Below are 22,916 nucleotides of genomic sequence, written 5' to 3'. Positions count from 1 at the left end.
CTCCACTATGAAAAGAGTAGGCTGTATCACTTGAGAGTTGGGAGAGGTCTTGGGGTCCTTCTCCCGACGTAGAGTCAATATTTGGCAGAAGACCAAAAGAGTACCTATCCAGAGCCCTTCTCCCACTGCTGGAGGTTGAAGAAAAAGCAAGGGTCTTAGAATCAGCTGCCACCAAGTTCAATTCCTGGCTGTGCCTTATACCAGCTGTGTGACCCTGGCCGAGCTGCCTAATCTCTCTGAGCAAATGTTTCTTATCTATAAAGTGGGGTTAATAATTTCTAAATGCTGGCTTACTGTGAGGAGTATAACACTCAGAACATGCTCCATAAACATAAGCGTAGCATGATCAAATCTATATTTTAGTTTTTCTTCATTTTTATTCTCTATCCTGGTGAAAATTTTGTGATCTTATAGTCTTAGAAAAGATAGAACCACTATGTGTTTCAAAATCTATAGCAGATGTGTATTTTTGACAGTACTAGCATGCTTTGGATAATTACACTCTTTGCTTTGGGAAGTTGGGGGGATTTTGGCCCCTTGTGTTCTACATTTGTCAATCAACAGACACTGTGAAGAGAGAAATCAAATCAGAGTGTTTCAGAATTCTCAGTGCATGTCAAAGGGTAACAACAGCTCTTCCTGACCCAGCTTTGGTCTCCAGTGTCTGTGTCATTGGTGTGGTCTCTGTGGTCTTCAGTTTCATCCCCTATAATTCCTGGGGTGGGGGACTGCCCTGGAAGAATGGAAGGGAGAAAGTGGGACTGAGTCAAGAGGAAAAGGCAATAACAATCGGAGCACACACTGATGTTAACGAACTTCCTCTCTTCACAAACTTAAAGGCTAGTAAGAAGTAGATGGTGAACCATAGGTTTGTGAAATAAAGCAGCATGACCTATCCCTACAAGTACAGGGTGTTCTGAATTCATGAGGTTATGTGCTCATGTGTTGTCCAGAATTACCTTGAGAAGTAACTAATCTTGATTACGTGGAACTCCACAGGTGGCTGAGAAGCTGTGGTCACCAAGCCTGCACCAGCCCCCAGCCCTGTCCAAGGCCTGGGCTCGTGGCCTTAGACTTGCCAAACATACAGGGGCAGGTGAGGTGTAGCCCAGCATGAACTTGGCTGCCAGGCTCAGACTAATGAGCATCCAATTGAATGTCTCCTCTTCAGTACCCCATTTCCCACCACCTAGCTTATTCTGATCAGTTCCTGACTTGATTCTCATTAGAGATTTTGACAGCTATTCTGTTGGACCTAACAGAGAAGCAGATGAGCACAAAGGTTACAGGTGAGAGCCCCAGAGTCAGCTTACATGGCTCTGAGTCCCAGGTTCTGACCCTCACTAGCTGTGTGACAAGGCAAGGAACAACTTCTCTATCCCTGTTACTTCATTGGTAAAAAAAGGGGACAGTAACACTTCCCACCTTAGGGTTGTTTGGATAAAAACTGATAATAGACTTGAAAGAGTTTAGCACAGAAACTGGTTCAGCATAGGCTGGTGTTCTGAAGCTGACTTTGGCCAATTAAGCCAAAAGGGTGGGGGAGGGCTATTAAAAGGATCAGAAGCTCTGAAAATCATTCAGAAGCTAGAGGATGAGGCTCAGCTTCCCAGGAGTGATGGGAATGACACCACAGCATTGACATGAAACAACTGCTGCTGCTGCAGCTGCCACCAAGTACCAGTTGCCACAATTCACATAGTTGCCACCTCTACACCAGGAACTCGGTTTTGTGGGTGCTGTCACCACAACTACCACATGAAGGAGAGCTCCTAGTCCCTTCTTTGAGTCAAAATCTGGCACAGGTGCATCCCTGGGCCACATGCTTGGCCCTGGCTGCAAGGAAGGCTGGGAAAGTCACTGTCTACAATTTCAGCTATTGTCAACGGAGGTAGTGATGGTCCCTCATCCATAAAGTAGGGGATTCTCTGAATAGAGGAAGGAGTTCAGATGCCAGGCAGACGGACCTAATAACAAATATCTAATACTACCCACAACAAAGAGGAATACCATCAACATAGAAAAATAAGAGGATGTTGGGTGATATCCTGTAGGTTGTCACAGCTCTGTCATTTCATACTTGGAGAAAAATCTAAACACCAAGAGGCCCGCTGGTTGCCAACCCACCATTTTTCTCCTCCTCCCTTAGTGTCAGAACACCTGTGTTATTAGGGGTAATAATATGCTAATAAGTCCCATATCCTAGCCTCCATCATAGGTAGGCATGGGTGGCTAATGAGCAGTCATTGGGTGGGGCTTCTGGGAAACTGGGAAAGCTTCCTTTTGCTCTTCCTTTCTTTCCTCCCTTCTTTTCCTGCCCAAGACACAAAAGCAATGGCTGGAGCTCCAGTACCCACCCTATGATAATGTAGCAACTAATATTGAAGCCATTTGCCAAGGATGGCAGAAAGCCTCTGAGTATCTGATGACCTGTGGTACCAGCCCGAAGCCATTTAATACAATTCTTTATGTGCTGCAAAAAAAAAAAAAAAATCTTATTTAAGCCATTGTTCCTTTGAGTCTCTGCTCCTAGTAACGGAAGGTAATTCCTTACAGACACCAGCTGTGCTCAGTGGTGTCACAGGTACTTCTAGCAATCCAAGGCGGTGTCATCCTCTGGCACATAGGAAAATCCCAGGAATGCACTTGAGGCCCCAGAGCTGCTGGCCACAGTGTCAGGAGTGCAGCCAATGGACTTGGACACGGCTTCCTGAGTGAACTCTGGGTCAAAGTGTTTCAAGTCAGCAGGTCCTGCCTGTGAATATAAACCAATGAGAAGAAGGGAACGCTGAGGTCAGAGTGGCCAAAGGAACCCACAGGCCCTGAGAGGGATGTTCGGCTTCCCCTCTGAGCACTTTCTGGACACCCTTACTTAACTGTCACCCATGAGTTTATGTTAGTTATTTTATTCCACAAGGTCCAATAATGGCATATCAATTCCTTGAACTCCCCGGAACCCTCCATGCTGCTCCACAATAACCCTAAGACAAGCCTAGTCAACATATAATACTTACCGAATGCCTACCAGGCACTGCTCATGGCCCTGGGAATACAGGAGAACAAAAATGGAGTTGGCCCTGCTTTCATGGAGCTTATATTATGCAGGGGGTTGGAGGATTGATAATAAGCATGTATACAAATAAATAATTTATGGTGTTAATAGGTCTTATAAAAAATATAAAATAGGGTAATATGATAGAGAGTAACTTGGCTGCTTTAGCTGTTTTGCAGGAAGGCCTGTGAGGGAGTTTGTTAAAAGTTATCACAAATTCTTTCCTCTCATCCAGAAGAGGAGTCTCTTCCTCCATCCCTTTCACATGGGTTAGCCATGTGACTTACTTGGGCCAAAGGGATATTACCAAATGTGATGCCATCAGAGGCTTGAAAAACACACACTGGGAGGTCTCTCTTGCTGCATGTGGAACCCTAAGGCTACCATGTAAAAAGCCCAGGCCATCCTGCTAGAGTCTGAGAGGCCTCATGAGCAAGAACCCAGCTGCATCAGCTGCCAGCCAAACTGCCAGGCATGTGAGTGAGGCAATTCTAGATCATCAACTGCCAGCTGACCTGCCAGCTGCCTGCTAACATGAGAGAGCCCAGCAGAGACAGCTAGCCTGGCCCAGGCCAGAAAACCCCACCCAAGCAACCTGTAGAAGCAGAAGGAAATAAAAATTGTTTGTTTTAAGCCACCTAGTTTAGGAGTTGCTTGTTACACAGCAAGAGCTAACTGATACAACCTCTCTGTGGAGGAGGCACCATCTGTGGAGAAGGCTGAGCCAGCTGGGTTTTATGCAGTAAGCAGCAGAGCAAGTGGAAAGGTCTGAAAATCTCCTCTAGTATGCAAGCCACAGCCTGGGGAATGAAAAAGACCATGGCTTCCAGTTTCTCAAAAGACCACAGAACACAGTGGTACTAGCCCAGGGTTCAGAGTTTCAAGACCAGAGTGTGAATCCTGGCCCTGGCCTTTTTTTTTTTTTTTTTTTTTGCTATATGTGGCCCTAGACAAGGCAGGTATTTTTCTGTTTTTTACAAACAAAGACACTGATGCTAAAGAAATTTATTCTCAAGGCCTCACAAGTGGTAGGTGACAGAACCGGGAATCCAGCCCCACTAGGTCTCAGTCTAAAGCCCATGTATTGCATTTTATTACCTCCCTGTTTAGTATTTTGTATAGTCTCTCTCCAGGGTATATATTCAATATTATCCTCATAGTCTTTTTTTAAATCCTCAGATAAAGAAACTTTTCAGGAGCCTATCTGACAACTGCTGGCAAGAATCTGGTGCTCAGCGACATATTCATGAACAGGCAAATTGCCAAAGGAGAGATGTGAATAGTGACATTGACAGTGTGGAGGTGTGCAGACTGCTTGGGTGAAAGGGACTTGACATTGCTTAATGGTTAGAGGTGGCAAGAGAACCTCCAGTGTCTACCACAAATGGGGTTCCTTCTGTTCATACTAGTAGTACTGCTGATTAACATTTAAGAACTAACCACCTTGACTGTAAATTAAAGAAATATAAATTAAAGCAATACTAGATGCTATTTTTTTACTGAAATTTGCAAAGTTAAAAACAATGCACATGCTGCAGACAGTAAGATGAGGATTTTCCAGCAGACCCCACTGGTCAGAAATAGACTGCACCCCCTAACACACAGTGGGGGCAGTATGGATCAAGAACCGAGAAGCATTCACACTTTTTGACCTGGTCTTTCCCCTTCTGGAATCCATCACAAGGAAATAATCAGAACTCTGGGCAAAGGTAGACACTTAAAAATGTTCATCAGTACTTTATGATAAATAAAAAATGGTAAGAACCTAAAATTCACCATTAGGAGCATGGCTGAGTAAATTATGTCACCAACATAGGGTTGAAATAGTATGAACCAATTAAAATGATCCTTACAGAGTTTTACATGACTTGGAGAAATAATGACATAGGCCCTGGCTGCTGTGGCTCATGGGTCGAGAACCAGCCTGTGAACTGAAATGTCACTGGCTCAATTCCCAGTCAGGGCACAGGCCTGGATTGTGGGCCACGTCCCTGGTTGGGGGCGTGTGAGAGGCAACTGATCCATGTTTCCCTCACACATTGATTTTTCTCTTCCTCTCTTTCTTCCTCCCTTTCCCTCTCTGAAAAAAAACAAAACAACAACAAAAAAAGCAATCTTTAAAAAAAAAAAGAATGACATGGTTTTTAGCAAAAAAGGGGGGAGAAGTATCTACATATTAAAATATAACCTACGTAAAAAACACATAGAAACGACTGCAAGGAAACGTGTCAGCTATGGTTTCTCTTGAGTAGTGAAATAAGCTTCTCACCCTGCTGCTTTAAACTTCTCTGTTTTACATTCTTGTTCTACAAGAATACATACCATTTTTATTACCAGGAAAACGAACCATAGGAAGAAATATGTCTTTACAGGGCTTGGCTCCATCTAGCAGTGCTGTGTGACACAGAGCACTTTAAAAACTGTAAAGGGCTGTGCAATGACTTATTGGTGCCAAAAATAAAGGAGCAGAAGCATGGCTTGTTACACAGAGCTGAACTGGCAGTCAGGATTCCTGGGTTCTAGACCAGTTCTGCCTCTAACCCCGTGACCTTGGACAAAGCATGGAGCCCCTCGGACCCCAATCAATTTTTCCCATCTATAGAGAGTTGGCCCAGATGCCCTCCAAACTTCCACCAGCCCTGCTACCGCAGAATCTGGGATGCGGTGACCTCTTACCACATTTGGGTTGAAGGGTGGCGTCAGCCTCTTGTGGTACAAGTCATCCCAGTTTATGGGGCTGAAGAATACGTGGTTCTTTATCTCAAGCTGCAGGAAGAAGGTGCTGATCAGAAGCAGCCCTCCCCATAGGTGCTCCTGCCCCACCCCCACTCGGCCCCAAGTCCCAACTCTGCTAGCAACTGATTGTCAAGCCTGAAAACCTTTACTGAGACTGTAACTTGCACCTCGGGCTGATTTCCTGAGACCACAGTTCTGCAGCCAGGCCTCTCCCCTTTGCCACCATCAGGAACCCAAGCCCTTTTCCTCCGTGGCATTTGTTTATTCCCCGTCTGTATGGTGAACACCTACTCTGTGCAGCACTTGGTAGGCTTTCAAGTAAGACAGCAGAACCTGCCCTCAGGGTTCTGGCGGTATCTTGAGGACCCTGTCCTACCTTGCCTTAGTGCATTTTGACTCTTCCAGAGTGCACACCAGGGATATAGACAAATCAACTCACTATGGAAGGCTTAGGAAGGAAAGCCCTGAGAAAATCTGCAGGTTCCCAGAGAGCTAGAATTCAGGACTTCAGCCCTGGGCGTCTTTCACTGCTTCTTTCCTATTCCAAACCAATGTCAGCGCCACTTTCTCCTGTCCTAGCAGGACCCTCTCTCTCTCTCTTTCTCAAAGAATGTTTCTCCAGCCACCTATATAGAATACCACCTTCTGGGCTTGTTAAAGAGCCAGATCCAAAATATCCCAGATCCTCCAAAACTGGTAACACTGGTTGTATACCCAAGGACATTTTTTGACTCTCCACTTTACTTATTTTTTTCAGACTTTATTTATTTACTTTTAGAGAGAGGGGGAGGGAGGGAGAAAGAGAGGGGGAGAAAGAGAGGGAGGGAAATGGGTGAGAGAAACATTGGTCGGTTGTGCATGCCCCCAAGTGAAGACCTGTCCTGCAACCTAGGAATGTGCCCTGAATGGGAATCAAACCGGTGACTTCTTGGTTCACAGGCCAGTGTTCAATCAACTGAACCACACCAGCCAGGGCTTCACTACTTTGAGGGGTGGGGGGAGAGAAAGAGAGAGGCAGACAGACATTGATGTGATACATTGATTGGTTGCCTCCCGTATGCACCCTGACCAGGGATCAAACGCACAACCTAGGTATGTGCCCTGACCGGGAATCAAACCTGCAACTTTTCAGTGTAAGAGATGATGCTCCAACCAACAGAGCCATGCTGGCCAGGCCAAATCATACATATTTTTTAAGATGCAAATTTTCACCTGGAAGGATTGCACTGGTCTTCATGAAAGCCTCATTCTTTAAGCTGGCCAGGGATGGGTAGACAAATGCCCTAAATGTTGTTATACTTCACAGTATCTGACATGTAGGGCTGTTGGTAAAAATGCTTCGAAAGCACTTGCTATGTTTCAGGCATTGGCCTAAGCGCCTTGCATATCTTAATCCATTTGATTTTTATAGCAGCTTCGAGCTAGGCATTATTGTTACAGATGGGGAAACTGAGGCTCACAGAGAGAAGTTAACTGTGAGTGGTGGGACCCAGGCAGCCTGTCTCCTAGTCCACGCACCTCAGCTACAATGCTAGAAGAGAAAACAAACTTCTAGGGAGAAGAGTGCTGTGGTCTTCCGTTGATAAGTCCCAATGATCTTTGGTTGAGTAGGGGATGTAAGATCTTTTTAAAATGATATTTTCATATAAAATATATAATAAACTTATTAAGAGAATGGACTGCGAACTTTTCATTTCTATATTTTGAGTGTCCAGCCTGGGCACTGGCAAGGAGGAAGTACTCAGATGTTTGTGAAAAGCCAGTCCAGTTCACTCTGCACATAAGCCAGAGGAATTTCTCAAAACTTAAAAATGTCTCTTACTACACCTCTGCTCAGAATACCCTAAAGCGTACCACTCTCCTCCTCATTCCCCCACAGGACTTTTGCACATGCTGCTCTGTGTCTGGGAAGCCTCCTCCCAGCACTATGTAAGTGTTTCCTTCTCATCCTTCCATTCTCAGCTAGCCACCTCCTCAGAGAGGACCCTCCTGGCCATGCCAGTGTGACTTCTCCCCCTCCAGTTGTTGTCTATCTCAACTCATTGTTCATTTATTTCCTGACACATGTCATACCCTATAACAATTGTATCTGATGTTTGTTCATTTTCTGCCCTTCCCCCTCAATAAACTTAATAAGGACAGAGACTCAGTCTATTGAATCCTAGCACCTAGCTCAATGGCTGGCACATAGTAGGTGCTCAGTAAATATGGGCTGAATAAAAGATCTAGACTGAAGGAAGTAACCAAGCAGTAGCATCTGTGAATTTCCAAAGGAACAATTAGCTGGATGTGTGTTACTGTGCTTCTCAGCTGCCTCTGTAGGAAGGGGCCAGTGCTCCATGGGCAAGTCACCTACAAAGTCTGCTTTGGAGCCCAGCCGCTGCCTCTGGTCCTTGTGGAGAAGGCCTTGCAGGAGGTCACAGGCAGCCACCGTCCGGCCCCCAGGGATCTGTAGGGGCTGGTGCAGAATGTTCTCATACATCTGGGATATGTCTCGGCTGTAGAAGGGCGGCTGGTGAGAGAGGGAGAGAACTGGAGGACCACCCACGTTCAAGTGGGCTCAGGTCTCAGAGAGACTTAGAACAAAGCCGGGTCGCTGGAAGGACCAGCCAGACCCGTGTCTTGTACAATGACTCACAGATCAGCCTGGAGAGTGACAGAGATCTCTGGGCTTCCGACACAGTGGACAGGGTGCTGGGAAGGCCAAGGAGTCTCTCTCCACCAGTGGGAGACTTGTCACCACCCGGGAGCATCCCCTACCCCACCTGTCCTAACCCGGCTTGTGCACTAACTTTGCAAAGTTCACACTCTCCTCTCCATCATTTCATCCGAGCCTCACCACCATCCTTGGAGACAGGCGGTCATTTTTCAGTTGTGAAGACAGACTCAGCGAGATGAAAGCCTGTGGCATAGCTGAGAAGAGAGCCAGGCCCCAAACCATATCCAGAGCCCACCTTTCCTCATGCTCTTCCTCCACCTGCTCTGCCAGCTCTCCCTTCATACCCACCGAGTTCTGCTGCTGAAGCCACCCCAGTGTGAAGCCTGGCCTGGGGCGAGTCTACGCGTGCCTCCATGTAAGCAGGCAGCCTGGGTGGGGTCCAGGGCTGGCTGCGCAACCTCCCAGCACTGTGACCTTCCTGGGCCTCAGTTTCCCTTTCAGTAACTTAAGAACAACTCCATTTCCTGCAGCCACCCTAACAAGACTGTTTTCAGGCACCAAAGGGATAACATAGGAGGTGGTGTATTACAAAGTGCTGAACTGACATTACTGAAAAAGACATCTAATCCTTCTATTCACTTCGGCACCCTCTTTTTCAGCTTGGAGTGGAGAGGTGGCCTGTTCAGTTCCTTGAGGAGCCTGAGCAGGTGTCTCAAGGGAAAGACCCACCCCCACCTCTCCCAGAGCCAGATGTCCCTTGTAGACAGCTACACCCAACTCACCAGGCCGTGCAGCATCTCATAGAGAACGGCCCCCAAACACCACCAGTCCACCGCCCGATCATAAGGCTCTTTCCGAAGCACTTCTGGAGCCAAGTACTGTGGAAGGGAAACACTTATCTGAAAGACCCTCAGACTCAGTCTCCCCATTTGTAAGCAAGGCACTTGAAGAAAAAGATCATGGAAGAGATGACATGTTGGGGCTACTGTCCCCTACACGAGCCAGGTGCCATGTCCCCTGCTCCCTGCCCTTGGCAATGTCCAAGGAAGGGGTGGCTGGGCTGTCAGGCTTTGGGAGGCCAGCCCTGTCCAGCGGACTCCCTGCCATTCACAAACATAGACAATGGCTCCTGCTCAGAGGGGTCATCTGTCCTTCGTCTACCCCAAACCAAATTGAGGAGGCGCAGCTAAGACCTGAAACCTGGATCATCAAGCATAGGGAGAAAAATAGGCCAGCTGAAGTCCTGCAGCCTTGTCCCACAACCCCACCCAGACATCTGTCTAAGCAACTAGTGACACCTTCCGGTCCAAGGTCCAAGGGTCAACACTGGTGAGAGTTCAAGGAAATGGTTGAGCCCCAAGGCTGCATGGAGACATTGGCAGGCCAGACAGATGTGTGAATCACTGCTGAGACCCAGAAATTTTAACCTCCCAGGCTCTCGGTGGCTGGAAGAGGGCAAAAGAAAAGTGTCTTTCACACCTGCAAGCCCTGATCTTAATTGTCAGGCTAGGTCCCCCTGTTGCACATGGACTTCACCCTGTAGGGCAGTGGTTCTCAACCTTCCTAATGCCGCGACCCTTTAATACAGTTCCTCATGTTGTGGTGACCCCCAACCATAAAATTATTTTCATTGCTACTTCGTAACTGTAATTTTGCTACTGTTACGAATCGTAATGTAAATATCTGATATGCAGGATGTATTTTCATTGTTACAAATTGAACATTAAATTAAAGCATAGTGATTAATCACAACAGCAATATGTAATTATATATGTGTTTTCTGATGGTCTTAGGCAACCCCTGTGAAAGGGTCGTTCGACCCCCAAAGGGGTTGTGACCCACAGGCTGAGAACCGCTGCTGTAGGGCAATGCTGTCCAATGCAGCAGCCACGATCCACATGTGACCGACCACCAAACACTAGAAATGTGGTTCACCTGAGCTGAGATGGCCCATCAGTGTAAAATACACAGATTTCAAAGACTTAGGGGAAAAAAAAGAATAAAATATCTTGACAATTTTATATTGATTGTATGTTAAAATGATAATATTTTGTGTATATTGGGTTACTTAAAATAATTATCAAAATTAATTTCACCTGTTTCTTTTCACTTTTTAAACATGGCTGCTGGGAGATTGTAATTGCCTACATGGTTCACATTTCTGTGTCTATTAGACATCACTGTGGCAGAGTCGCCAGCCGCGGGCCGGATCCAAGCAGCCCCGAGATCTGAGGCCCCTATTACACAGATGAGGGAACCAAAGCTGAGTGCTCAGGCAGCTCAGGGGAAGTGCTTGGGTGGCTGATGTGAGCTCCTTTAGGTGTAAGCTGTTGCCTCCAATCAGGAGCTGTGGCCTCAGCCACTCACTGCCTGCCTCCTCCTGGGAGGCTGAGCTCACCTCGGGGGTGCCACAGAATGTGGATGTGGTCTCCTCCGGCTCTACGCCTTCCTTGCAGAGGCCAAAATCTGTCAGTACCACGTGTCCCTGTGGAGGAGGGAAGTCAGGCGCAGGAGGGTGGTCTAAGATAAAGGGATGGTGGCCAGGCCTAACCTCAAAGCCCAGATGCCACACCTGAGGGCAGCAGCCGTGGAGTCTGATGCCCCTGCACAGGCTGGAGGCTTTACTGAAAAAACCCAGGGCTTCTGGACTGGGAGCAGCATAGGGGGCACAGTGGGGAGGTGGCATTCCGCTGTCTGCCCAGCTCATCGCAGACTCAGACCCGAGCCTCATAACGGCGGCAGCTCCAGAATGTCCTTGCTGGAGGGGTCTGGTGGCAGCAGCTGGAGGTGGTGGAGTGGGTGGGCACTGCGGGGCTGTGCCCAAAACTCCGCTTTAGGAGCAGTCGTGCTGCTCTCCCCAGGCTGGGACACTGCCCTCACCCAAAGGTATGCCCCTCCCGAGGGGCAGTCCCCACCCAATGACTGACTGGTGCAGGGGCACGAACACCCAGCCCCCTTGCCCCAGTCAGGGACAGTTCTAAAGAGCCATTCCAGCTCGGGCCCTCCTCTCCCTGTAGGATCAGCGGAGGCCTCACTTGCAACCACAATGCAGTGAGCTTCCTCCTCTGCCCAGTCCTGCCTTTTCACCCCCTTAAAGGTAGAGCTCTTGAGAGGGTTCCCGAATAATCTTCTGCACCCAATGTTTCACCTCAGGGCGTTTCCAGGAAATCCAGTCTAAGACATGGAGTGACTACAAAATCCATGAGCCCCTACCCAATTCCACCCCTGCCCTCTATAGACCTCCTTTACACACATGTGCACACACATGCACATATACACATGGTTTTGTGCAGACACATGTATGGACACATATATACCTGGATGCATTCCTAACAATGTATGCACACCACCCACACACTTGTGGGTGCATAGCAAACACATGTGCAACTATGCACACATGAACATACACATACCTGGCAGTCCAAGAGAATGTTTTCTGGTTTCAGGTCCCTGCAGAAAACAAGAGAATAGCATGCTATGGTGGCTCTGCCACTTAGTGAGGACAGTTGGGGACCTGGGGTCCTGGTGGGAGAAGTATTCATGGAGGCTCACAGAGATGTCCAGGGAAGCCCAGGGAGGAAGGGCACTTGATCCTAGAAAGCAGGAGGCTCCCGCCCTTTGGGGGCACTCTCCTCAGACAAAGGACCAAGGTCACTGGGATTTCATCAGGATTCAGGAGCCCACACAAGCCCTGGCTGTCGGGGCAGCGGGCCGGGGTGGCTCTGAGCCACAGGCAGGCCTCACCTATAGATGATGTTGAGGGAGTGCAGGTAGCCAATGGCGCTGGCCACCTCAGCAGCGTAGAACCGCGCCCGGGGCTCCAGGAACCTGCGCTCCCGCTGCAGGTGGAAGAAGAGCTGGAGGGAGAGGACATCTGTGAGAGGGTTTCCTGGCATGGAAGGCCCTTCACCTCCACTGGGGGACTTAGGGATGCAGGACCTCATACCCAAAAAGCATGAGGTCACACAGCTTAAATCTGGGATCCCTGAGGGGACCCCACTAGGTTTTTCCCAGAGAGCCAGAGGGAAGTCCAGGAGGGAACTCAGCTCATTCAGCTGTGCTTCTAGGTCACCAGGGACCCTCAGGTCTCCATTTACCACAGTGACGGGTCACCCCCACTAGTGGCCTTTGGTGTAAAATGAGGGCATTGGAAACCTTGACCACGGTGCTCCTCTAACATTGACCTTTCCCAGGTGAGTCCCGGCTTTACAAGGGAAGTCAATACAGACACACATTCCAATCCTGGCTCTGCCAGGTACGAGCTAGCCAGGCTAAATCCTGAGCCTCGGTTTCTTCGGCTACAAAATTGATCTGTTGTATGAATAATATGAGATCATTCCCGAACCTGGTACTCAGGGGTATGTCTGATGGGCAGCTCCCAGCCAGGAGCTGGCCCAGGGGACCACCCTGCAGGCCTACTCACCTCTCCTCCATTGACATAGTCGAGCACAAAGTACAGCTTCTCAGGAGTCTGGAAGGAGTAGCGCAGGCCCACGAGGAAAGGGTGTCGCACGTTCTTCAGAAGCACATTGCGCTCCGCCATGATGTGGCTCTGCTGTGGGGTCACACAGACGGGCCTATGTCATAGCCCACAGGGCCCCACTGGTTGGGGCTGCCCTGCCCAGGACCTTACCAGGCCCCTCCACAGATGCCCACTGTGGCTCCTCACTGCCAGGCCCAGCTCCTTGCCCAGTGTTCAGGGTTCTGTGTGGTCAGCCTCATCCCCAACCAGTCCATGTGGGTGCAGCTTTGGCCCCCAGATCAGAACCCCTGCCCCCCAACCCTGGGCTGATAAGCAAAGCATATATGATTACTGAATAAATGAGACCATATTCATGCCTTGGTTCTTGCTGTGTCCCCTGCCTGGGCTCCTTCTTTTCAGACCTTCAAGGCCAGCTGCAGGGTTACCTCCCTCGGTTAGACCTCCCTACCCACCCCACAATGTTATTAACATTAATTCCCTCTCCTGAGTCCTCTGCTTTGATATTCAGCCCTCTCTCAGGTCCCATTCTCTCCTCCTCATGGGGTTGGAGTTACACGGCCCAGGTGAGCTAAAGCATCTGCAGTTCCAGGGTGGCTGTGGCTGGCAGGGCCTTTGGAGAGTCGGAAGTGTGGCCCCACACTGCACAGAGGCACAGGTGGGGAGGCGGGCACCTAAACCGGGCAGAGGCCTTGTCCACAGTGGGGCCCTGTAGTCCCCAGGGGAAGGCACAGGGCTGGGCCTGGCTCCTCCCACAGGCCCGTGGGTGAGGTGGTTGACCTGCCTTCCTTGAGAAGGGTCAGCATCCTAGGTGCCACCTGGCCCCCTGCTATGACCCCCTCTGCACCCAGCCCATGGACCCCCTCGTAGTTGGGACTCATCTTGGGAAGCCGCCCGAGCCTGGCAGTTGAGGAGAGGGAGAAGAAATGCTATGCGTGAGCTCTGGTACCTCTTTTTTCTTTAAGATGGATTTTTTCTGCAGCACCTTCACTGCATAGAACATCCCGTCGGACTTGCGCTTGGCCAGTAGGACCTGAGTGGAAGCAGAAACACAAGCCCTGCAGGTGACCCCTCCTCTGATGAATTCCCCCCAGCTCTTGCCTGCATCCTTGAATCTGCAGGTTGGAAGCTCCCTCTTTGCACATGCAAGGGACAAGCAGAGGGTGGAGGAGGCCAGAGAAAGGGAGATCCGGGCCTCTCGCCTTCACCATGTTACTCACCTTCCCATAGTTCCCTTTGCCAATGACTTTGAGGAAGTCGAAGTCGGTGGGCCGGGCGCTGGGGAAGAGGGAAGAACAGGGGTCAGCGCTGGCAAGCTTGGGAAACCTGGCCCTGAGATCAAATCCAGACTTCTTTTTCAGTTTGAAGGTGGGGAACACAGGAGCTTTCCTACAGCCACGCCTCCTCGCTGCTGAGGAACGCCATGCTACCCGGCCACTAGGGGTCTTGTAAGACTGGCCCCTGCACCTGGTAGTCTCACGTTCAAGGAAACAACAGGTAAGGTGGGGGAAAAACAGACACAACTGCATAGGAGGTGATGAATCTGGTTTCAAAGCCTGAGAAGGGCCTGAAGGGTGGGGATCTGCTAACGATGCAGACTTTGGGGGGCATTCCAGGCCCAGGGCTCAGCATGGGCAGAGGCTGGGGAATCAATGCGAGGTAAAGGTGGGGGGTGGTTCTAGGCCAGATGGCGGAGGGTCTTGAAGGTAGACCAGAGAACTTGGATTTTATTCCCAAGGCTAAAGGAGTCAGGGAGGAAAGTTGCCAGAACTTACTTTGGGTTGGCTGAAGGCCCCAGGTTGATGTTCCCATTGGCCCTTGAGGGCTAAAGACATTTACAGAAAGAAGTAATTAATATTGACAGGTCCCTGCTCCTTGGCTCCCTCCCTTTCTCCTGGCCCAGGCCCTGATTCATTCTCCAACCTCTCTACTAGGCTCCTTCCTCCCTCCCTCCCTCCCTCCCTCCCTCCCTTCCTTCCTCCCATCTCTCTATCTCCAGCCCCCCCATTCACCATCTCATCTGCTTCTCACAACAGCCTTGGGAGGCTGTTAGCTGTATGCCAAGTGTGAAGGGGAGGAAAATGAGGCCCAGAGAAGAGCTGTCCTACCCAAGGACTTACAGGCAGCCCCACAGGCATTATTAGAACCCAGGTGTCCTCAGGGCCAATCCTATGATTTTGCCACCCTATTTACTTCTGGAAGCCTTTGCCCAAGTCTCTTCTCTATGGACCCTGCAAACAGCCCACTTCTGTGAGCTCAGAGTGACCCCCGTTGGCCCCCCAGTCCTGTCTGGGATGGCCCACCTGCCTGGCAGGTGCTTCTATAGATTTTCTGAGCCAGGTAAGGAAGTGAGCCCCCTGGTGGTGGGTAGAGGAACCAAGACCCACTCACCTGTGGACTGGGGGATCCAGCTGGGCTAGGGCCAGAGTCCATTCTGTAACAGTGATAGGGTGGGCGCTGGGGGCACAAGGAGGAGCAGGCATTAGAGAGTTGGTTGGGGAGCTGCTTCACCTGTCTAGGGCTTCAGGCACCTCCGCCCTCACCACCCCTCCCCAACCCCATGCGTGCACCTGCCATAGCCTCAGATGCTTCTACCCTGGCGGCCAGCAACCACTGCATGGGACAAGAAATGATACCCACTGGGAAAGAGGGAGGATGGTCAGGGGTGGCCCCTCCCAGGCTGAGCCTTTTACAGGTGTCAGGGACAGCCAGAGTAGCAAGATCCCTGAGAGCCAGGCAGCTCCAGAAGTCCAGGATGGCTAGGACTGGAAGGACCCTGGCAGAGCATAGAGTCTGCACCATTCCCTCCATTTCACAGGTGGGGAGCCTGAGGCCTAGCGAGGGCCTTGCCAGGATGACACAGCTTGTGAGGGGCAGGCTGGGGGCCCCAGGCTCCCCTATAGGCATGCTACAGCCCTGAATTCCTGTGAACAGCCCCAGCATGGGCTCTGTGCTGTTATCTCCACACCCCGAGGACTTCCGCCTAATGCCCCTGGGAGGGCAGCTGCCTGCATGGAGAGACCCCCGACTGGCCAGTGTCTAGCTAAGATTAAACAGATCAGCTGGTCTACACAGCCAGGAGCACAGTGTCTTTCCTGCCAGCTGGTCTACACAGCCAGGAGCACAGTGTCTTTCCTGCACCCACTTTGCGGGTGGAGGAGGCTGGCATATCCCATAGCCCCGCCCCTGCTTGGAAGGTCAAGGCCAAGAGCTGATATTTCACCTGACAGCTGAGTTGTTTGTGGAACCTGCTGGATACTGTGCATTTCAAGGCCACGGCCTTGGCCCTTTGTGGGGCACAGGTGGCAGCCCGGCCTCTCTAGACACTGCCCATCTTTACAAGAGGGAACCTGGAAGTACCACCCCATGGCTTTTTTGGCAGCTGAGAAAGTGACCACAGAGGAAGGGAGGGAGTCCCCAGCTCTGTGGAGCCCTGAGAGAACGAGCTGCAGAACTGCCCACTATGTAGGGCAGGTTGCTGCCCTTGGCCTGTGCCCTGCAGACAGCCCATACTGCTGCCACACCCTCTCCTGTGCTGACTCAGATGGCCCCTTTGCCAGGCCCCGGCCTCCTGGCCCCACATACCTGCACTAGCCTGAGGATAGGCCGCCAAGAGAACCAGCAGTTGTAGCCGGAGGACGGGCAGTGGACAAGAGAGCCTCTCTCTGTTCTCCCAACAAGGGCTGAAGTGTCTGTGCCTGGCGCCGGCCTGGCCCCAGCTCGGAACTCCCGGCAGCATCGAGGGGGCTGTTGATGTCATGCAGGACCCAGCAGAGCTTAAGATGGGCTGGGAGACCTCTGTTCCCTCGGGGACATCGCCTCCCCCGGGGGTGGGCAACAGCTGCAGGAAAGCCCTGGAGACTTGGGGCTTGTTAGAATGTGCGAGTGTGGGTGAGGGTGTGCGTGTGCAGGTATTTAATGTGTAGGTGTGCTTCCGCCTGCCTGTCTGTGTGTCAAGGTACTTGTGTCAGTGTATGAGTCTCTGTAGGAGACTACCTGTGCTCTGTTGTTAGTGTGTGTCATGGCAATCATGTGTGTATAATTGTCCTATGTCTGTGCATCCATGACTGTGTGTTCTCAGTGTGTGTGTGTGTGTGTGTGTGTGTGTGTATGTTTGTGTGTGTGTGTGTACTTCAGGAAGCCTCTGTGTAGTGTGTGGATGTGTCAGTGTGTATCTTTATATGTTAATGTGCTTGTGTGTATGCGTGTGAGTCTGTGTGGTGTCTACCTGTGTGATTCTGCAGATATGTGTGGCTGTCTACATATGTGATTCTGCAGATGCATATGGGTGCCTACTGATACATGTGAGTGACAGCGTAACCATAGGTAGGTCATTGTGTGTCTGTATTCATATTGGTGGGTGCATATTGGTAAATGTGTGTGTGGGTGCACGCGCTTGTGTGTGTGTAGGGCCCCGTCTGTAAGAAGACATGCTCCCTGGGCCATACCCTGACCGGGTGTAAACCATCTGGGAAGGAAGAGGAGGTTCCAGGACCTCAATCATGGCAGCTGAGAGCCCTTCACTTCCCAAGAACCTGCAGATGTTTGAGAGGAACCTGGAGCCCAGGTGTCTGGCTCAGTCCAGATGGCCTTGGTACTTGGCCGTTTGGGCCTTCCCTGGTGACCTCCTCAAAGGCTCTGGCCTGCTGTCCCCAGAGTATGGCCAGTTGGCCCACAACTCTCCAGCTACAAAAGAGGCAGGGAACATGGTCCCAGTGGTACTTAGCTCATGAAGTTCTTGCTGCCTGGTGTGATAATTATACTCTCACGGGATCCCTCCTCTCCCCCAGAGCTCATGAGGGGTGTTCTGGAATACAGGAATTGACAAGGCCTGGCACAGTTGTTCTGGAATTTTCTGTGTGGCTACAACATGCCATATCCAGACCTCTTCAATTCACCACAGTGGAGGGATCTATGGGGCTGGGGCCAAGGGGTTGATTAGGGAGGGACCTGAGCCTAGTGGTCTTGGGGGTTCTCTGCGAGCTCTGAAGTGCAGGGTGCTGGTTGCTGTCAGCCAAAGAAACCTGAGTGAACAATATCAGAGCCTGCCATCTTCCAACAAAACAGAAGTGTTGATCCCATACACAGGTGGGTTATGTTGACAAAACACATACCCAGAACAAGGACATTCCTTTTCAATAACAAGCCCCGACTGGCCCCTCACTCAGCAGCAGTTTAGAAGAGGAAAGCAACAGCAGTGATAATGACAACCTAAATGTTCCACCACGAGGCACTTCGGAATATCACCGTCTACAAGAGCTCCCTCTCTCGTCCTGACATCCCCACCCAGATTCTGTCCATTTCTCTGCGCCCTTCTCAGTTCATCTCCTTGAAGGAGTTGTCTTTCCATTACAATGAGGCTTTCATTCCAATATGGCACCAGAAGAGTGACTTCCACGTGCCAGAGGCAGTGATGAATTCTTCATCCTCACCCCATGCAGCTTCTCAGGAGGCTGTGACACGACCCCTTCTGCCACCTGGTTCCGGGAGCTTCCGGCTTTCCTCCACCCTCACTGACTGCTCTTCTGCCTCTTCTGCCAGATTCTCCTTCTCTTTTTACCCTTAAACACTGGCCTGTGGTGGGGAACTGCTCTTTGTGGTTTCGGGAATTGTAGCCCAAGTCGTGAGCCAGGTAGCACCGCGCCCTCCCCCACCCCCCCGCAACCCCTGGGAAACCTGTAAGTCTCAGCAGAAAACCGAAAGGCTTTGTGGCAGACAGGACTGAAGGCCACTCAGAGGGTTTCCATGGGAATTGGATTTAAAGAATGCTTATTATGCTTTGGAGCTTGCTCTGCTTTTCTTACCTCTTAGTTAACTATAAACAATCTCTAGCAAGGAATTTATGAAACCTTGCACCTAATGCCAGTGTGGCGTCAAGATGTTTAATAGACCCTGACACAGACTGGTCACTGTGCCTTCTCTATTGATATCTGTAATCTGTAACCGTTAACTGTAATCCAGGTGCCAAAAAGCTAATTGATGATTTATGAATTTTGACCTTGTATCTCCCATGTATACTCTACTCAATAAAAGGCATGAGAAACGGAGGTCTTGTGCTTTCTCCACTAGAGGGAATAAGCCACCTCCCATTGCCCCCAGACAAAATACAGTGTTCTGGATAATAAATTTGTTCCACCGTGGTCCTGAAACCTCTGCTGGACAGAGAAGTTTCCAACCGAGCCGGGGCGTTGGAGGCAACTCAGCTTCAGTCTGTCCCAGGGCTCAGCCCCCAGATCTCTATCTTCACTTGTTCCCTAGTTGATCTCAAGCAGTTTAATGGCACCGAGTGCCAACTACACTCAATCATTCCCAAGCATATGTCTCTGGTTCTGATTCTCTCCTGAATTCCAAACTGAAAATCTCTGCTTCCTTGACGCTTCCCTGGTTAGATATCCAGAGGCACTTCAGATGTCACGTGGCTAAAACAAGTCTTGACTCACATTTCTTCCACTCTTCCTCGGCCTGCTCCTTCCATCTCACTTCTGGTACTACCACCTGCTCAAAAGTTCAGGCTGGCACCCTCACCCCACCTCCGCTCCTCCAAGAAATCCCACCAGGCTCTAACTTCCCAGTGCGTCCAGAAACCCAAGGCTGCGACCACTCTGCCTGAGCTGCTAGCATCCCTTGCGTGGATTATTGCAATAGCTGCCCTGCTGATTATCCGTTCCTATCTCCCTTAGTACAATCTCTTTCCACCAAAAGTCAGAATGACTCTTTAAAAATGTAAATCAGATCACGTGAGTTTGGTGCTCAAAACTCGGGGGACTTCCCATCCCTTGAAGGATCAAAATCCAAAGTCTTTAGTACGGTCTATGAGAGTCCACCTGACCTGGCTCTGCCTTGTCCCCACTGCTCTCCTCTCCCCACACTCCAGCCGCTCTGCCTTTCTGGCTGTCCCTCAGACACAGAGTGTCCTCTCGCCTCCAGCCCCTTGCACTTACTTTCCCTCTGCCTTGAATGCTCTTCCTCCCAGACATCTGCGCAGCTGCTGTCCGCTAATGGCACAGAGGTCTCCGGTCACATGTGACCTCTCGGATGGGCCTTTGCTGATTACTGGTGCCCAACTGTCCTGGTTTGTCTGGGACGTCAGGTTTCCCGGGATGTGGGACTTTCAGTGCTAAAACTGGTACATTCCTGGACAAACCAGGATGGTTGGTCACTCTACGAAACCAGTCCCGCTCACTTTTCCTGCTTTATATTTTGCTTTGTAACACTTAGTGCTTTTTGACACCTTCTCACGCAAGGCTTTATTTTCTGTCTTGAATGAGAACAGCAGCTCCACAAGGGCAAAGACTTCTCTTGTTTACTGTTGACTGCCCAGCACCTAGAACAGGGCCTGGAGTACAGTCAGTGCTCCATGCGTATTTGGCTAATGAATCAAGGAATGAGTTGATAAGATAAATTACAGAATATATATAGATGGAAAACTACCCAACATCAAACAAAATCTATACACAAGCCTATGTAAAATAAAGTAGGAACATATATATGCCACAGGTCAAGCCAAAAAAAGAAAGAAAAAGAAAGAAAGAAAGAAAGAAAGAAAGAAAGAAAGAAAGAAAGAAAGAAAGAAGCAGATTTCAAAATGGTAAGTGTACTGGGGATATCATCTGTGTACAGAAAAAAAAGACACACGCATACATATATATTTGTGTACAGCAACAGAAAAAAGTCTGGAGGGCTATGACCGAAGGTTATGGTGGGTTAGGTTCTTTTTTTACCTTTGTATCGTGTGTAAAATTTCTAAGTCCTGGTGGGAATTTTGACATGCCTATTGCTCCCCATCATTCTTCACCATCACCTTGACTGTGACCACCACTCCTGAGCAGCTCTCTGCCCCCAAGACTTCTTGCTCCCTTCTCTGCACCTGTTTCTGTTGTATTTGTCTTCCTGATATGGTGATTGATTCATTTACCCTTGCCTGGCCAAGGCACACCAATGGCCCACAGTGACAGGGCGCACCCAGTGCCAGCTTGAACTGATTTTGTTCCCACAATGCCATAGGTTAGGAACTATCATCTTCCCTGTTTGAAGGAGGGGGATGCTGGGGCTTGGGGAGGTGAAGTGACTTGATCAAGCCACATAGCTAGTACATGTTATATCTGAGATTGGAACCCAGGCAGTCTAACTCCAAAGCCCGAATTCAGGAAGAAGTTAGGAATGTAGAGAAGACCTGAAATCAGTGGGAAGGAAGTGAGGATGCAGATTGGTTAGTGAGGGTGGAAGACAATCAGGGAGCTGGGAAGGTAGAGAGAGTTCGTTGAGAGAAAGGAGGCGAAGGAGGGAGGGATGGGGGAAAACAAGTTAGGAAAAAAGAAAATTAGGAAAGAAGGAAGCAAAGGACAGAGGGAGGGAAGAGTTAGGAAAAAAAGGGAGTTAGGAAGAAGGGCGTTAGGAAGGAAAGGAAGGAAATAAGTAGTTAGGAAGGAGGTTAGTTAGGTAACTAGTTAGTCAATTTGGCAGATCATCAGGCCGGCAGGCAGGTGTCCTGCTCACAGCTGAGTCTCTCACCTGAAAATTCTGGGTCCAAGCTCAGGTCCTGGGGAGCAGCCCCAAGCACAGCTCTGCCCTCCTGTCTCTCAGCATGGTCCCCCGAATCCTGAATTGCCGGAACAACCTTCCCTGTCAGGAGCAACCTGCCACCCACTCACCAAGACTCCCAAACCAGCTCAAACCCAACCTCTCAGCCCTGCCAGCTGATTACTGGCCACAGGGCCTTCCAGTTACTAATTAACTGCTGGGCCTGAATCATGGTGCTGGCTGCACCCACTGACTCCTCAAAGGCCCTGCCCTGGGGAACCCTCTGAACTTATAAAACCTACTGCACAACTTATGTGACCTTGGTCGGGCAAGTGACTTCAGCTCCCTGAGCCTCACGTGAATTGGTGATGATGATGTGTGTCCTGCCTCACAGGGGAGGATCCTCTGAAGTCCCTTTGAATACTATCACATTTTTATTGTCTGAAATCTCACCCTCACCCTCCCAAGTTCAGCTCAAATGCTGACTCTCCCACAGAGCCCTCCCTGATCCCGTCAGCTGAATCACTTTACCATTCTCTTACAGCCTGGAGACAGCCCTTCCAAAGGGCCTGTCACTCACAACTCTCCCCTCTGCCGGTCCCTGATAGGACCACCAGCCTCTGCGATTCGCCCTTTCATAGACACCTCCAGGCAGGGGCAGCTCGCACCAGACAGATCTGGCATTCTCTGTGTTGAGCCAAAGCCTGCTCCTGAGCCTCCTGCACTGCAACTGCCTGGGCACCATCCTGGGTGAACCCACGCCCCGCTCTGCCCTTCTGAGACCTGAGGCTCAGGACCCAGGGCTCAGCTCTCCCCAGCTCCCACAGAGGGCAGGCTTTCCCTGGTTGGTCTGAAGATGCCCAGACTGAGGGTTCTAGCTCAGGGCAGGGACAGGGCCTGGCCTGCTGGACAGGTAAGAAGAGCTCCACCCGGTGACCCCCCCTCAGCAGGCAGCTCAGTCTGACTGCCTCACTGCTTTCTCCGATTACGTTTCATTAAAATGTCAACAACATGCCCTGGTTGGTGTGGCTCAGTTGGTTGGAGCATTGGCCCATGGACCAAAAGTTTGCAGAACCGATCCCTGGTCATGGCACACACCTGGGTTTCGGGTTCAGTCCCCAGGCGTGGCGCATGCAAGAAGGCAACCAAGAAATCGATGTTTCTCTCTTTCTCTCTCTCTCTCTCTGTCTCTTTGTCTCTCTCTCTCCCTCTCCCTGTCTCTCTCTCTCTCTCTCCCTCTCCCTCTCTGAAAGCAATGAGGGAAAAATGTCCTCAGGTGAGGATTTTTAAAAAATAAATACATAAAATGTCAACAATTTCTCAGTCATTCTAGTGCTTTAAAACTGGCTGCTTGCCCTGGCTGGGTAGCTCAATTGGTTAAAGCATCGCCCCGATCCAGTTCCAGGTTCAATCCTTGGTCAGGGCACAAAAAGAATCAACCAATGAGTGTATAAATATGTGGAACAACA

General features: G+C 50.2%; 1 protein-coding gene across 3 annotated transcripts; it reads right to left on the bottom strand.

Moving 5' to 3' along the window:
• Window positions 1-439: 439 nt before the first annotated feature.
• Window positions 440-21,628, bottom strand: SGK2 (serum/glucocorticoid regulated kinase 2). Of its 3 annotated transcripts, none has more exons than XM_090286429.1 (14): window positions 21,439-21,628; window positions 15,319-15,384; window positions 14,703-14,752; window positions 14,148-14,205; window positions 13,877-13,960; window positions 12,871-13,002; window positions 12,192-12,304; window positions 11,861-11,897; window positions 10,846-10,932; window positions 9,230-9,325; window positions 8,145-8,300; window positions 5,729-5,818; window positions 2,559-2,755; window positions 440-733 (listed from the first exon to the last, which is right to left on the bottom strand). In XM_090286429.1, the coding sequence occupies exons 2-13, from the start codon at window positions 15,358-15,360 to the stop codon at window positions 2,591-2,593; spliced, it is 1,110 nt and encodes a 369-aa protein (XP_090142555.1). In that variant the 5' UTR covers window positions 15,361-15,384; window positions 21,439-21,628; the 3' UTR covers window positions 440-733; window positions 2,559-2,590. The 3 variants fall into 3 exon arrangements, with proteins under 3 accessions (XP_090142555.1, XP_090142554.1, XP_090142556.1); XM_090286428.1 differs by lacking the exon at window positions 21,439-21,628 and adding an exon at window positions 16,513-16,571; XM_090286430.1 differs by lacking the exon at window positions 21,439-21,628 and adding an exon at window positions 16,513-16,571 and having other exon boundaries at window positions 12,871-12,999.
• Window positions 21,629-22,916: the final 1,288 nt, after the last annotated feature.

Source organism: Furipterus horrens, unplaced genomic scaffold (assembly GCF_987537825.1).
Source record: "Furipterus horrens unplaced genomic scaffold, mFurHor1.1.pri manual_scaffold_8, whole genome shotgun sequence".
In the NCBI taxonomy this organism is placed as follows: Eukaryota; Metazoa; Chordata; class Mammalia; order Chiroptera; family Furipteridae; genus Furipterus; species Furipterus horrens.
This window is presented reverse-complemented; position numbering and strand designations above follow the sequence as displayed.